Source organism: Oncorhynchus kisutch, linkage group LG1, assembly GCF_002021735.2.
Source record: "Oncorhynchus kisutch isolate 150728-3 linkage group LG1, Okis_V2, whole genome shotgun sequence".
In the NCBI taxonomy this organism is placed as follows: Eukaryota; Metazoa; Chordata; class Actinopteri; order Salmoniformes; family Salmonidae; genus Oncorhynchus; species Oncorhynchus kisutch.
In genome coordinates this window covers 49276851-49294002 of record NC_034174.2, presented here as the reverse complement: position 1 = coordinate 49294002, position 17152 = coordinate 49276851, and the positions used below count along the sequence as shown (strand labels likewise).

General features: G+C 42.9%; 1 protein-coding gene across 1 annotated transcript in view; it reads left to right on the top strand.

Moving 5' to 3' along the window:
• LOC116376197 (plexin-A1-like) overlaps nt 1-17152 on the top strand; it is a 154735-nt gene that overhangs the window by 60135 nt on the left and 77448 nt on the right. Inside the window, exon 2 of the mRNA XM_031835519.1 lies at nt 12389-12571. Within this exon, the coding sequence (XP_031691379.1) occupies nt 12389-12571 (183 nt within the window). The remainder of the gene's footprint in view (nt 1-12388; nt 12572-17152) is intronic.

The window sequence follows — 17152 nt, the reverse complement described above, 5'->3', positions numbered from 1 at the left end:
TCTGTCATATTAAACAGAGACAGTTGATCTAGCTGGTCTGTCATATTATAATAGAGACAGTAGATCTAGCTGGTCTGTCAATTATAATAGAGACAGTAGATCTAGCTGGTCTGTCATAATATAATAGAGACAGTAGATCTAGCTGGTCTGTCATATTAATAGAGACAGTAGATCTAGCTGGTCTGTCATAATATAATAGAGACAGTAGATCTAGCTGGTCTGTCATAATATATTAGAGACAGTAGATCTAGCTGGTCTGTTATATAATAGAGACAGTAGATCTAGCTGGTCTGTCATAATATAATAGAGACAGTAGATCTAGCTGGTCTGTCATATATAATAGAGACAGTAGATCTAGCTGGTCTGTCATAATATAATAGAGACAGTAGATCTAGCTGGTCTGTCATAATATAATAGAGACAGTAGATCTAGCTGGTCTGCAATTATATAATAGAGACAGTAGATCTAGCTGGTCTGTCATATTATAAAGAGACAGTAAGATCTAGCTGGTCTGTCATATATAATAGAGACAGTAGATCTAGCTGGTCTGTCATAATATAATAGAGACAGTAGATCTAGCTGGTCTGTCATATTATAATAGAGACAGTAGATCTAGCTGGTCTGTCATATTATAATAGAGCAGTAGATCTAGCTGGTCTGTCATAATTAAAGAGACAGTAGATCTAGAGGTCTGTCATAATATAATAGAGACAGGTAATCTAGCTGGTCTGTCATATTATAATAGAGACAGTAGATCTAGCTGGTCTGTCATATATAATAGAGACAGTAGATCTAGCTGGTCTGTCATATATAATAGAGACAGTAGATCTAGCTGGTCTGTCATATTAATAGAGACAGTAGATCTAGCTGGTCTGTCAATATAATAGAGACAGTAGATCTAGCTGGTCTGTCATAATATAATAGAGACAGTAGATCTAGCTGGTCTGTCATATATAATAGAGACAGTAGATCTAGCTGGTCTGTCATAATATAATAGAGACAGTAGATCTAGCTGGTCTGTCATAATATAATAGAGACAGTAGATCTAGCTGGTCTGTCATTTATATAGAGACAGTAGATCTAGCTGGTCTGTCATATTATAATAGAGACAGTAGATCTAGCTGGTCTGTCATATTATAATAGAGACAGTAGATCTAGCTGGTCTGTCATATTATAATAGAGACAGTAGATCTATCTGGTCTGTCATATTATAATAGAGACAGTAGATCTAGCTGGTCTGTCATAATATATAGAGACAGTAGATCTAGCTGGTCTGTCATAATATAATAGAGACAGTAGATCTAGCTGGTCTGTCATAATATAATAGAGACAGTAGATCTAGCTGGTCTGTCATAATATAATAGAGACAGTAGATCTAGCTGGTCTGTCATAATATAATAGAGACAGTAGATCTAGCTGGTCTGTCATAATAATATAGAGACAGTAGATCTAGCTGGTCTGTCATAATATAATAGAGACAGTAGATCTAGCTGGTCTGTCAAATTATAGAGACAGTAGATCTAGCTGGTCTGTCATAATATAATAGAGACAGTAGATCTAGCTGGTCTGTCATATTATAATAGAGACAGTAGATCTAGCTGGTCTGTCATAATAATAGAGACAGTAGATCTAGCTGGTCTGTCATAATATAATAGAGACAGTAGATCTAGCTGGTCTGTCATATATAATAGAGACAGTAGATCTAGCTGGTCTGTCATATTATAATAGAGACAGTAGATCTAGCTGGTCTGTCATAATATAATAGAGACAGTAGATCTAGCTGGTCTGTCATATTATAATAGAGACAGTAGATCTAGCTGGTCTGTCATAATATAATAGAGACAGTAGATCTAGCTGGTCTGTCATAATATAATAGAGACAGTAGATCTAGCTGGTCTGTCATAATATAATAGAGACAGTAGATCTAGCTGGTCTGTCATAATATAATATAGACAGTAGTTCTAGCTGATCTGTCAAATTATAGAGACAGTAGATCTAGCTGGTCGGTAATAATATAGTATAGACAGTAGATCTACCTGGTCTATCATACTATAATAGACAGTAGATCTAGCTGGTCTGTCATAATATAATAGAGACAGTAGATCTAGCTGGTCTGTCAAATTATAATAGAGACAGTAGATCTAGCTGGTCTGTCATATTAATATAGAGACAGTATATCTAGCTGGTCTGTCATATATAATAGAGACAGTAGATCTAGCTGGTCTGTCATAATATAATAGAGACAGTAGATCTAGCTGGTCTGTCATAATATAATAGAGACAGTAGATCTAGCTGGTCTGTCATAATATATAGAGAGACAGTAGATCTAGCTGGTCTGTCATATATATAATAGAGACAGTAGATCTAGCTGGTCTGTCATAATATAATAGAGACAGTAGATCTAGCTGGTCTGTCATATTATAAAGAGACAGTAGATCTAGCTGGTCTGTCATAATATAATAGAGACAGTAGATCTAGCTGGTCTGTCATAATATAATAGAGACAGTAGATCTAGCTGGTCTGTCATAATATAATAGAGACAGTAGATCTAGCTGGTCTGTCATAATATAATAGAGACAGTAGATCTAGCTGGTCTGTCATAATATAATAGAGACAGTAGATCTAGCTGGTCTGTCATATTATAATAGAGACAGTAGATCTAGCTGGTCTGTCATAATATAAGAGACAGTAGATCTAGCTGGTCTGTCATAATATAATAGAGACAGTAGATCTAGCTGGTCTGTCATATTATAATAGAGACAGTAGATCTAGCTGGTCTGTCATATTATAATAGAGACAGTAGATCTAGCTGGTCTGTCATTTATAATAGAGACAGTAGATCTAGCTGGTCTGTCATAATATAATAGAGACAGTAGATCTAGCTGGTCTGTCATAATATAATAGAGACAGTAGATCTAGCTGGTCTGTCATAATATAATAGAGACAGTAGATCTAGCTGGTCTGTCATATTATAATAGAGACAGTAGATCTAGCTGGTCTGTCATAATATAATAGAGACAGTAGATCTAGCTGGTCTGTCATATTATAATAGAGACAGTAGATCTAGCTGGTCTGTCATAATATAATAGAGACAGTAGATCTAGCTGGTCTGTCATAATATAAGAGACAGTAGATCTAGCTGGTCTGTCATAATATAATAGAGACAGTAGATCTAGCTGGTCTGTCATAATATAATAGAGACAGTAGATCTAGCTGGTCTGTCATAATATAATAGAGACAGTAGATCTAGCTGGTCTGTCATAATATAATAGAGACAGTAGATCTAGCTGGTCTGTCATAATATAATAGAGACAGTAGATCTAGCTGGTCTGTCATAATATAATAGAGACAGTAGATCTAGCTGGTCTGTCATATATAATAGAGACAGTAGATCTAGCTGGTCTGTCATAATATAATAGAGACAGTAGATCTAGCTGGTCTGTCATAAATAAATAGAGACAGTAGATCTAGCTGGTCTGTCATAATATAATAGAGACAGTAGATCTAGCTGGTCTGTCATAATATAATGAGACAGTAGATCTAGCTGTCTGTCATAATATAATAGAGACAGTAGATCTAGCTGGTCTGTCATTTATAATAGAGACAGTAGATCTAGCTGGTCTGTCAAATATAATAGAGACAGTAGATCTAACCGGTCTGTCATAATTATAATAGAGACAGTAGATCTAGCTGGTCTGTCATAATATAATAGAGACAGTAGATCTAGCTGGTCTGTCATAATATAATAGAGACAGTAGATCTAGCTGGTCTGTCATAATATAATAGAGACAGTAGATCTAGCTGGTCTGTCAAATATAATAGAGACAGTAGATCTGGCTGGGCTGTCATGAATGTAATGCGCAGGCATTCATGAAGTCTGTAATGGACAAACAAAATACAATGCTACTATCACAACTTTTCCTTAGGTTTAGCCCACATCTCTATTTCTCGCTCTGGCCTAAGATGGTGCCGACGTATGGAGTATGAATCTCCGTGTACTCACCGTCCACCCGGCCCTTCCCGGAGACGGTGGAACAATGGTCTAGCTTCTTCCGGCGACGTGCCGGGCAGCCTGGGATTCCTACAATAGAGTCGGAAAAGAAGACTGAGAGGCCGAGTCATCTTAGTGTGATCGAGGCACCGGGTGACCCGTACTAAGCAGGACGCGCGTGCGCGCTACACTATGCAGGATGCCTACTCACAGCACTATTGAACTCGACTGGTATCTCTCTTCAAAGTAAGAGCGGATGTGATCTCCGACTCTCCCCATGCATCTAGCCTCGGCAGTTTGATAGTGTTGCAGGTTAGCCTTTTTTTATCTGTTAAACTACTTCCGTCCTTCCTCCGCTCCTTGGAGCACATACAAATGACGGTGTCCCAATGGCACCCTGTTCCCGATTTTAGAGTACTGCTCTTGACCAGAGCTGGATAAAAGTTGCGCACTATGCAGGGAATAAGGGTTGCGTTTGGGCCGCACATAGGAACCGCCGCCACTGCTATACCGACCAACATGAAGATATGCCTGGATACTGAAAGCTTTGTTGGGGCTAACGCTATCTGCTATCTGCTAGCCTCTATCCGCTATCTTCTATCCGCTATCTTCTATCCGCTAGCCTCTATCCGCTATCTTCTATCCGCTATCTTCTATCCGCTATCTTCTATCCGCTATCTTCTATCCGCTATCTTCTATCCGCTAGCCGCTATCTTCTATCCGTTATCTTCTATCCGCTATCTTCTATCTGCTAGCCTCTATCCTCTATCCGCTAATAGCATTATTCAATTTCATAGAACTTTGCTTGTTCCATACAGGGGGAAATGCAATATAGTTTAGTCAAGTCGACTCTGCGATTATCAGATACAGAATCAACGGTGTGTTCAAATGCTACATTTCCAACACTTAATCTGTGTTTGATTTGAGTTTGCCTCGTGAAATAGATGCCCCCCCCCCCCCAAAAAAAAAAAGAAATCGGGAACTCCAGGCAGGCTCAAGCGAATGCTGAACTATTCAAAATAGTATTTGATCCCAGGTCTGGAGGGCTGTGTTCTTCCAAAACGATATCTTCAACTCAAGCAAGGCCAACTAATAACCTCGTTAAATATATTTGCCTTTGCGATTCTGAGCGGTAATTACGATAAATGTAAAACACAGGACTATTCCCCTTTTCCTTAATCAGAATGTGACGGTAAACGCACGTAGCTCATTAAACGTGACTAATTGGGACGGCGGCGGTGATGACCACCGGATGGATGTTTCTTAGTTAATTGGGCGACGTAATGTGCTGAGGGGTGAGAATTACTGGGTTGAACCTATGTCATTATATACCATACTAAAGTACTAATATTAGACATTCTTATGTATTGGGTTAGATTGACGGACAAACCAACCAATCCAGTGTGTGCGTGTGTCTACCTGTGTGTGTGTGTTTGCTTATCAGTGTCTCCCTTAAGATTGTTTTCAGCAGCGGAGGAGAATGTGGTGGTGGGGGGGGGTGCCAGGTTGTAAGAACGACTGAAGTTCACTTCTGGCGACAAAAAAATTAAATAAAAAATGCCGTTCTACTCCAAAAATGCATGAATATAAATTATGTTGATCCCATCTGAAATACAATTGATGGGAACCACTGCACTGTAGGGAAGATGAGGAGCAAGCTGTGGCTGCGTGCTCTTGGCTCTCATTCGTGCTACTGCTTAAATCTGTTTGCTTAAAAAGACCAGTTGTAATTGTCAATCTGATCTTAAAAGGGATAGTGTGAGATTTTCCCAATTAAGGATACCATTTTTATGTCAATGCGTGCAGTTTTTAACGTTAGTTTCGGGATGATTCGCCACAAAGTTTCGCCAAATATCGTAGTTATTGGAGTGGCGGCAAATGATACAAAATCTCTTTCTCGCTCTGTCTGTCTCTCTGTCCCCACCCCATGCTCACAAATCGCCGACGCCCATGCTAATGATACTAATTGCCCGTGTAATTATTTATTGATGTCTGTCTGTGTCTTTTGTGTTTTCAAAGTGTACTTGTCACGTACACAGGATACAACAAGTGTAAAACAGTGTGGTGACGTGCGCAGCGCCAAAACTCTTTCCCAATGAGGCAGTAATACAAGTAATAATATAGATAAGAAATACGAGAGGAAACCGAACACAAGAATCATATACAGGTTAGTGCCAGTACCATTATTACAGTGTGCAGGGGTGCTGGATTGATTGTAGGTATGTACATGTAAACAGGGGTAAGAAGTGACTGGTAGCAGGATAAATATTAATAGTAATAATAATAATAATAATCAACAGCAAAAATATAAACGCAACATGTAAAGTGTTGGTCCCATGTTTCATGAACTGAGATAAAATATCCCAGAAATGGTCCATATGCAAAAGAAGCTTATTTCTCTCAAATGTTTTGCACAAATTTGTTGACATCCCTGTTAGTGAGCATTTGTCCTTTGCCAAGATCCACTTGTCAAGTTTGGCATATCAAAAATCTGAATAAACTGCATGATCACTACACAGGTGCATCTTGTTGCTGGGGACAATAAAAGGCCACTCTCAAATTGGCAGTTTTGGCACACAACACAATGCCACAGATGTCTCACCTTTTGAGGGATTGTGCAATTGGCCTGCTGACTGCAGGAATGTCCATCAGAGCTGTTGCCAGAGAATTTAATATTTGAAGAATTTCTGCACACTGTCAGAAACCGTCTCAGGGAAGCTCATCTGCCTTCTCGTCGTCCTCACCAGGGTCTTGACCTGACTGCAGTTTGGTGTCGTAACAGACTTCAGTGGGACAATGCTCATTTTCCATTGGCCACTAGCTGTAGAAGTGTGCTCTTCATGGATGAATCCCGGTTTTGACTGTACCGGGCAAATGGCAGACAGCTGTATGGCATCGTGTGGGCGAACGGTTTACTGATGTCAATGTTGTGAACAGAGTGGCCTGCGGTGGGGTTATGGTATGGGCAGATATACGTTACGGACAACGATCACAATTGCATTTTATCGATGGCAATTGATGAGATCCTGAGGCCCATGCCGTGCTGTTCATCCGCTGCCATCACATGTTTCAACATGATAATGTACATCATTCCTGGAAGCTGAAAAATGTCCCAGTACTTCCATGGTCTGTTTACTCGCCTGACATGTCACCCATTGAGCATGTTTGGGATGCTCTGGATTGACGTGTACGACAGTGCTCCAGCAACTTCGCACAGCCATTGAAAAGAACCGCCTGCCGTATGGGAGCAGAGAACAGTCAAATGCTGGGGTGACTGGAGTCTTGGGCAATTTTGAGGGGCCTTTCTCTGACACGTGTTTTTGACACTTTTGGGAAGCTGATAGCTGAAATGTTGCCAGTGACTGTAGTGCCACTGCTTGCTGCCGTCACACTGGAACATAAAATAATAATAATAATAATAAACCGTCTTTTTTACATGACGCAAACGCACGCACACAATACCCAGCTGTGTGTTTACATACAATTCAAGGCATGTCCAAGGACCACTCGTTACAAGTAGGAACAACCACACACTCCCATCTCCACATTGCTCCGTTGCCATAGCGTTCTAGGCCTATCTGACGTGAGAGAGATTGACCCTCCGAGAGATTCTACAGTTGGCTTGGAATTCTAAAACAACTGTATGTGTTTTGTGTTAGTCGTTCTAGGCACTGTGTGTTTGTGTGTGAAACGTGCACATGCGTGTGGCGCTAGGTGCACCTGCATCGTATGTGTGTGTTTCTGTGTGCGCTTGCCCCGTGTGTCCCCCCCCCCCCCCCCCCCTATGCCTAAGCAGTGACGTGACAGTGTTTGACTGTGGGCTGTAGGTCAGGAGTTCCCAGTGGGATTTCCCCCGGGCCTGTCTGTCACCGGCGATGACTCGGCACATGACACACACTCTACCCTGTACTTTTGTTATCGGAAGTACAGCTCACGAGTAGGACATGTTGTTCCATGAAGCTTTGGATGTCGGTGGCGGTTCCTAACCAAAGTGCTTTAAAGTTGCGTTTGGAAAAGCGCTGTATGAGATGAAATTAATTAAGACGCAGTTGGGCAAATAGACACGTGGAGGGACAGACAGACAAACCGAGACACCGAGACACCCACACAGACAAACCGAGACACCGAGACACCCACACAGACGACACCGAGACACCCACACAGACGACACCGAGACACCGAGACACCCACACAGACAAACCGAGACACCCACACAGACAAACCGAGACACCGAGACACCCACACAGACACACCGAGACACCGAGACACCCACACAGACAAACCGAGACACCGAGACACCCACACAGACAAACCGAGACACCGAGACACCCACACAGACAAACCGAGACACCGAGACACCCACACAGACAAACCGAGACACCGAGACACCCACACAGACAAACCGAGACACCGAGACACCCACACAGACAAACCGAGACACCGAGACACCCACACAGACAAACCGAGACACCGAGACACCCACACAGACAAACCGAGACACCGAGACACCCACACAGACAAACCGAGACACCGAGACACCCACACAGACAAACCGAGACACCGAGACACCCACACAGACAAAACATGTTTTATTTACTTTGAGAGGAGACTCCTTCTCTTTAAGAGACTCCAGCGATGTCTCCTTAAGCTCAGCTGGGATTCTGGGTAATTTATGAGAGCGAAAGATGGAGAGGGAGGGGGGCAGAGAGAGAGAGAGAGAGAGGGAGAGAGAGCGAGAGAGAAAGAGAGAGAGCGAGTGAGGCAGGCATACAGGCAGGTAGCACACACACACACACACACACACACACACACACACACACACACACAGAGAAAGAGAGAAGCCCAGTGGAATGTGTGAATAGTTTGTGCTGTGATATGCCAGGCTGTTTTGGCTTATGTGTGGAATGTAGCAGCGTGTGTTTAGTTACGCCCTGTGTGTGTTTTATTTATAGAGCAGGACCTCTGTCTGTGTGTGTGTGTGTGTGTGTGGACGTGCCCACTCACAGAATCAGACCGTTGTGTATCCATGCATGATGCATACCCATACATGTATAAATGTATGAACGCACATTTGAATGAATAAGTGGAGCAGGGGCAGATATTTGTATTTTGATTTCTATTCGTTTAGACATTTTTCTTTTGAAATTACGTTTAGATTCAAGTAGTTTCCAGACCTGATCTGCTAGTTTTTATTTAGTTGTAGTTTTTACAAAAACATTTCTATTTAGTTTTGTATTGTATTATTTAGTGTTCGGGGAAAAAAATAACTGGTGCCTGGGAGGCTAGGAGACATTGATGTGTTGTATAGGGATGGCACTTCTTGCCACGGGGGGGTGAGTAATGCGTAAGGTGATGGGTCAGTTCATAGGTTAGGTTTACGTTGTAAAGTCAATTTCCATGTGACTTGGGTTTGAAAGGGTTCATGCCTAGACTGGCGAAATAAATATGGTTGAAGGAAACTCTCTTCACAGACCACTGGTGGTTTTCATCTGATTGTCAAACAAATCACTTCATAAAGTAGGTTATGTAGCCAGACAGCATCAGGCTACACTTACATGTCTTCTGCCTTGATGACGATGGCGGTATTATCAGCAGCACCTGTATTTTTACTAAATAAATGTCTTTAACTCTGGTCATTTTTCTGTCAAATTGTTATATTTGCATTTTGCCCGGATTTGAAAGCGCCTCATTGCCTAAGCGGAGAAATTGTATTTAAAATAAATATTACTAGTATTTTTTAAAAATGTTTATGCCCAGCTCACAAGGCCCCTTGATTTGAGGCCTGAGGCAATAGCCTCTTCTGCCTAGTGCTAAGTCTGTCATTGATCCCTCTCAGGTCTGTTTAACAGGGTGGCTCTCCCATAGACACCAATTTATTATCAGCTGTGTCTGGTCTGCTTAGTTCATTGACTGTATATGAACCAGAAATAAATGAGGGAGTGGGATGTCTCGCTTCCTCTACCGTCTCTGGTTTAGCTTGCCCTTTGGGCAAGCAGCATTTACCAATCAGATTCAGAAACTTAACTCCATTAGGAGAAATCTTGAAAACCTGTTAGATTTTTGCCCAAAGTTTAGGAGGAAAAAACGAATTCTGGACATCATTCATGTTGGGTTTTATTTTAGTTAGTTTTGGAGTCCAAGATAATAGTATCAGTATATTTTTAGTTTTTCAAACAGGTTTGTTAATTATTTTATTTTCCAAAATAGTTTTTTCATTATTAGTTTTAGTTTACTATAATAGACTTGGTGTGTGTGCGCACACTTGTTTATGTGTGTGTGTGTGCGCGCGCACGTGTGCATAATTCATCTTTATAAACTGGGTGGTTCGAGCCCTGAATGCTGATTGGCTGACAACGCAGTGGAGTGCCTGGATACAGCCCTGAGTCGTGGTATGTGAACCCTTTGGAATTACCTGGATTTCTGCATAAATTGGTCCTCAAATTTGATCTGAGCTTCATCTAGGTCACAACAACAGACAAACGCGGTCTAATTAAATCCTGGTATTACCAGAAGGTTCACTTACACTTTTTCTTGCCAATGTATACCACAAACCCCCGAGGTGTCTTATTGCCGGTCACCAACGTAATTAGAGCCGTAAAAAGGAATGATTTGTCATACTCGTGGTATATGGTCTGATATACCACGGCTGTCAGCCAGTCAGCATTCAGGACCCGAACCACCTAGTTTATTATTGACAGTATATTGTCCAGTGTAGGTTAGCCAGCACAGTAAGTGTCTTCTTGTGGACTGTAGGTTAACTTTCAAACCCAGAAGAATACCATTACCCTTCACTACCCAGTAGAACTCTGGGTGTGCATCCCAAATGGTACCCTATTCCGTATGTAGTAGTGCACTACTGTTGACCAGGGACCAACGGGCTCTGGTCAAAGTAGTGCGTTATGTAAGGAATAGGTTGCCATTTGGGACTCAACTGCTGTCTCTGTGTACTAATGTACTGTATCTTAACCCTTTCAACCCCCCCCCCCCATGATGGATTAACCCTTCAAGGTCCTTCCCTCCAGGCTCTGGTGGGGTGGGGCTACCGTGTGTCTGACTAAGTGCCCGACTCAAATTCAGATTGATGGAGACGAGCTTGCACTTCTCTCATGATTGGGTTGAATATGGCCCTGTGGGCATCTGGAGAAGTGTAGGAAGGATTGTAGTTGAGTGAAGTGTGTCTGTTTTGTCCAGATGGGAGACTGGCCAAGGTCATTAGTGAATAAAAAGACTGTTTCAAGTAACGGCTCAGTGGACATGGACGCACACGCGCGCACACACACACACACACACTTCACTCCTCTACAATCCTCCCGATTCTTCTGCAGATGCCCATTGTTAGTGAGTCGCAGAAGGTTCCCGTAAAGCAGCAATCCCTCTCTCTCCACCGGGTCACGGGGCGAACTACGGGACTTTGTAACCGAATTGATACCCAGCTGGCTGTCCCTTCCTCTTTCTCCTCTCCTCCTTTCTCTCCCTGCCTTTCTTCCTGCTGTGAGATGGATAGATTAAGAGGAAGACGTAGAGTGAAAGAGGGGGAGGAATGGAGGGAGAGAGAGGGAGAGAGAAGGGGATAGTAACGCGTAGAGTTGTGGTACTCGTCCGCTGTAGTTCTCGGCTAAGGGATGGTTTGAGAGTTGGAGAGCGAGGCAGCGAGAGTGAAATAAAGCAGGAAAGGAAGGACCAGAGGGACATCGACGAGAGTCATGTTGAAATCAATTTCAGGCAGATGGTGAGACACGTGAGGGAGAGTTAACTGTTCTCTTCTGTGGATCAATCAGATGATGTCGTGATCAGTCTTTGGATTACACCATCATTTACACACTCGCCTGTGTGTGTGTGCGCGTGTTGCCCGTGTTAAACACACACTTCAATTCTAACCTTCCTCTGCTAGCAACCTCTTAGGCCTCCATAGGGTGCGGGTTGCGCACACACAGTGACGTTGGTGTGTCATGCCTCTCACGACAGGCCGATTTCACTTGCGTAGTAAGGTTGGTGACCTCTGCCCTCTAGCCTGAATGCTTTGTGTCAGTGGTTCAGCCTATCTCCCTTAGCAACCCAAGTGGCAGGTTGGAATTCGTCAGGGGGTAACTATTGTGCCCCTTAATGAAATTAGAGCTCTGAATGAGGGGATTATCATTTGAATCGGCTGAAGAGAATCCTTTGGGAGAGACACACACGCACTACTTAAACATGCACACAACACTCGTCTCTAGACGATAGTTCACGTTAGCAAACTGCGTATCTGTTGTGTTTATGTGACTCTTTCCTTTGTCTTTCTGTAAGTGCAACTGCGCTCTGATATTGTACTGTATTAAACAAGGCTATTACAAGGCCAGACACACCTCTTTTTTGTATCCTCACACTTCTCCCTCTCTCTCTCTCTCCTCTCTCGTTCAGCCTCTTCAGATTGACGACAACTTCTGCGGCCAGGACTTTAACCAGCCGCTGGGCGGGACCAGCACCATAGAAGGGATACCGCTCTTCATCGACAAGGATGACGGCCTGACCTCTGTGGCCGCCTACGATTACCGCGGCAACACCGTGGCCTTCGCCGGCACGCGCAACGGCAGGATAAAGAAGGTAAGGAGCGAGAGGATGGAGGGAGAACGACTCTTTCGGGTCGCGACGGAGTCTGGCGTTTCGCCGTGTTTGAGGGGCGTCGTTGTTACGTTGTATTCACGGCCTTTGTTGATCAGTCTTGTCACGGCAGATTGGAATTTGGGTGTTTTTTAAATTTTATTTCCGTAAGCAGGAAGTTGCTCCATGTATAATCATGTCGACATTGATTGGTCCTCATGACTTTTTTAAAGGGGATATCATAGGCTGTGTCAGGAATGGCGAGCCTATAGATTCCTATATGGCTCCGGCAAATAGCAGTGCACTAGGTAGGAAAGGAGACAAGGGTGGCGTTGACATGTCCGCCCTCATAGATAGGTGCCGGGGATCTGATTTAGCCGCCGGGGCTTGTTTAGTTCATAAAACCTTACTGCGACGTGTCACATCCATTTGACTCTAACGTGTCTTTAACATCCAGGAGACCCTGCAGGCCGTCGATCAAAATCGCCATCCGCTAAAGACGACATGCGGGGAAATTGACTGCGGTCGTCTAGTTTTAGTAGATGCAGTATATAGACCTAGCCTGTGGTGTCAAATGGAAATGGATAGAGTGGTCTATTGAAAGTCGTGGGGTTTGGTTCCCGCGATGGTCATAAACGGGATATTAGGCAGATATGTGTGTTAGCTGTTAGTGGCTTTGAATGAGAGCTGAATGTTGTCTGGATCTTAGCCTCCAGAATCTCTGGTGAACATTCCAAACGGGCTGCTGGTCTGAGTTTGTGTTCTTATTTGTGTGTTGTTATTGATGTTTTCTCAGTTATTAGCACGTACACAGTGTGCATGTTGATTGTGTGTTTGGTGAGTGTTCGTGATGACTTGTCATACTAATTTGCATGTGGTGTGCGTGCGTGCGTGTATGTAGTCTGTTGAAGACAGGGCTCTCGAGGTAGATAGGAGCTCATTGTATTTCGCCTGGTTTACCTTCTGTTCCGCTCAAGACATTGAGTCACCGTTATGAATATGCATTATAATCTGTGGGTTTCTTTGTCTGAATGTGTACTGTGTGTGTGTGTGTGTGTGTGACAGCACAATGCAATGTTGACTTAGATTCAGCACTGTGCATTCGTCAAAGTGACACCGACCCATTCAGTTATTTTGTGAACGCTGTTATTTGTTGTTGTGTGAGACGTGTGTTGGTGTGTGGAAGGAGAGAACAAGGTTGTTGTTACATGGAGGTAATTGCCAAAATAATGGAAACACCAACATAAAGTGTCTTAATAGGTCATTGGGCCACCACGGTGCGCCAGAACAGCTTCAATGCTCCTTGGCAGATGTTCTATAAATGTCCCTCCAACAGAGTTCCAGACATGACACCACTCTAACATGAGAAATTCCATCATTTTGTGTTGTTGTTGACGGTGGTGGAAAACGCTGTCTCAGGCGCCGCTCCAGAATCTCCCATAAGTTTTCAATTGTGTTGAGATCTGGTGACTGAGACACACACACACACACACACACACACACACACACACACACACACCCTTTAAACCCCCTATGCTATTTTGAGACCCCTCTTTCAAAGTCCTGGAAATAAAATACACAAAGGTTAGTGGTTATCGTGCTAACAGAGCAAGATAATGCTAGCAGTGCTAGATTCAAAACACCAGTGGTATTTGTGTCTACATCTGGGCTCAAATGCGCTAGGTGTGAGACGACATCTACACAAGAGGAGGAAAATAAGGTGGAAGTGAAAAATGAGCATAAATTCTTGGTCTGTTCCAAATGTATCATCATCAAGCAGCTTAGGGAAGTGATTCTCCGGCTGCTAGTTCAGTTGCGGAGGAAAACGAGATGTGCGTTTCAGTTCTGAATGCCTCCTACAGCTAAGGACTCGATGAGTCGGGCGGTACTGACCTGCTCCAATCCACTGGACAGATGGTAAGCTCAATTCCCCGGCCAGTGGGAGACTGGACACTGGCAAGGCGAAGGAGGCGAAACGTAAATGTCACGGATGCGTCTTCCTTGGATCAGCCTCTCAGAATAGCACTAAAAACAAGCAAGCAACACAGAAAAGGACTAACAATAGCCCATATTAACACATGTCTCCTGAGAAATAAGGTTTGTGAAATTGACCACTTATTGACATCTGAAAACTGCTAAGAGTCGGTGTTTGGACTATATATGTGTGAAATGTTGGATAATGTAAGTGATATCAAGCTACCCACTCAAAAAGAAGCTCCAAGCTGTAACCAGTGCCTGTTATCTGATTCAAGTCATCAGTCCAACCTACTAGGGTATTTACAAACAGAACATGAACTAAATCATCATCTATGCTACTAATATAGCGCTATCTAGAAAAACCAAAGTCCCGAAGACTGGACCTAAACTGGTGTATAAACGATCATACGGGAGGTTTTAACAATGATTCCTTTGTGAAGATGTGAGAAAATATTTGTTGGGCTGATGTAATGAGGAACATCCGGACGCTGCACTGGAAGCATTTGTGAAACTGCTTCTTTCCTGTTACTGATAGGCATGCGCCCATCAAGAAACTGACTGAACTGCCAGCAGAAACTGTACTATGGAACAAAGGTACATTATGTAAAGAATGATGGTAAAAAAAAACTCTGGAGTACTTAAAATGAAATTCTAGGCAAATAAAGCAAGCTCTGCGCCTTCCTTCACTGAGGCAGATGGCTTGTTCATAACAAAACCCTTAGATATTGCTGACCACTTGAATACCTTTTTTGTTGTTGACAAAATGTAAAAACTTAGGTATGACATGCAAACAACAAATGCCGGGCCTTCATATTCATGCATAATGGACCAAATAATGAAAGACGAGCACTGTAGTTTTGAGTTCCTCAAAGTGGGTGTGGAAGAGGTGAAAACAAACAAGGACAAACCACCAAGTTTCCCGACAACCTGGATGGTGAATGTTTGAGGTTGGTAGTGGAGTACATTGTGACACTTTTGTCACATCTTGAATGTATGCCTAGAAGACTTTGTGGTAGGCAAAGGTCATTCCGCTACCCAAGAATAGCAGAGCACCCTTTTAATGGTTTTAACAGCTGACCAATCAGCCTGTTACAGGTGCTTAGCAAACGTTTGGTAAAAATGCTGTTTGATCAAATACAAAATGATTTTACAGAAAATAAATGACCTGACTTTTCAGCATGCTTATAGGGAAGGGCACTCAACGTGCTCGGCACTAACACAAATGACGCATTTGGCTGAAATAAATTGATAGTGTGAAGATTGATGTCATCGATCATAAACTATTGCTGAAAAAAAGCAGTTGTGTCATGGATTTTGCATCCTCTGCCTTTTTATGGCTTGGAAGTTACCCATCTAATAGAACACAGAGGGTTTTTGTTAATGGAAGCCGAATTCAGTTGAGTGTGGTGTTCTGCAGGGCAGCCCACTAGGGCCATTATTGCTTTCTATTTTTACAAATGACTGTCCACTGATCTTGAATATAACCTGTGTGTCTATGTGCGCTGACGACTCAACAGTATACCTGTCGGCTGCAACAGTAAACAAAATAACTGAGACACTTAACATAGAGCTCCAGTCAGTTTTAGAACTAGCAATAGGCTGATGCTAAAAAAACAATTTGTGGGACAAATCCCTCGCTCAACACTAAACCTCGCTTAGATCTGTTATTAAATAATGTGGCTATTGAGCAGTTTGAGGAGACTAAACTGCTGGTTGTTACGCTAGATAGCAAGCTGTCATGGTCAAAACATATAGACTCAATGGTTGCTAAGATGGTTAGAGGTCTGTCCATGATAAGGCATTGCTCTTTCTTGACATCTCAGTCAACCAGATAGGTCCTACAGGCCTTAGTTTTGTCGCACCTGGACTACTGCCCAGCTGTGTGTTCATGTGCTGCAAAGAAGGACATAGGTCAATTGCAGTTGGTCCAAAACAAAGCAGCGCGTATCGCACTTCGATGTACACGGAGGGAAAGTGTCAGTAACATGCACGCCAGTCTCTCCTGGCTCAAAGTTGAGGAGAGATTGACTGAATCACGGTTGGTCTTTGTGCAAGGTATCGATGTGTTGAAGGTACCCGAACTGTCTGTTAGAGCAGTCGGCACACAGTTCGGACGCTCATCGGCACAAACACAAGACGACATGCAACCAGAGGGTCCCTTCACAGTCCTCAGGTCCAGAACAGAGGCTGGGAAGCGCACATAGAGCCATGACTACATGGAACTCTCTGCCACCCCAGGTAACTGAAGATATTAACATAACCATTCATAAAAACCCCTCACTGCAGAAAGGGGACCGGCCATTTTATATATCTTGTATTGGAGTTTGCACTGTACTATGTACTAGACCTATGTGCTGGTATGTAGGCTATGTGTGGAGTTTTAGATGTATGAATTTCAGTCCATGACGACTAGTGTTCTCTAATATGTCATGTTTCATGTTGACCCCAGGAAGAGTAGCTGATGCCTTTTCTGCGGCTAATGGGGATCCTAATAAATACCTAATAAAAGGTATTTTCCTGCCATGGCAGCCAAAATAATGGACAACTTGGCATTTTTACGTGACCCTAAGACTGATATACTGTTGAAAGCTTAATTAACCTGTGCGC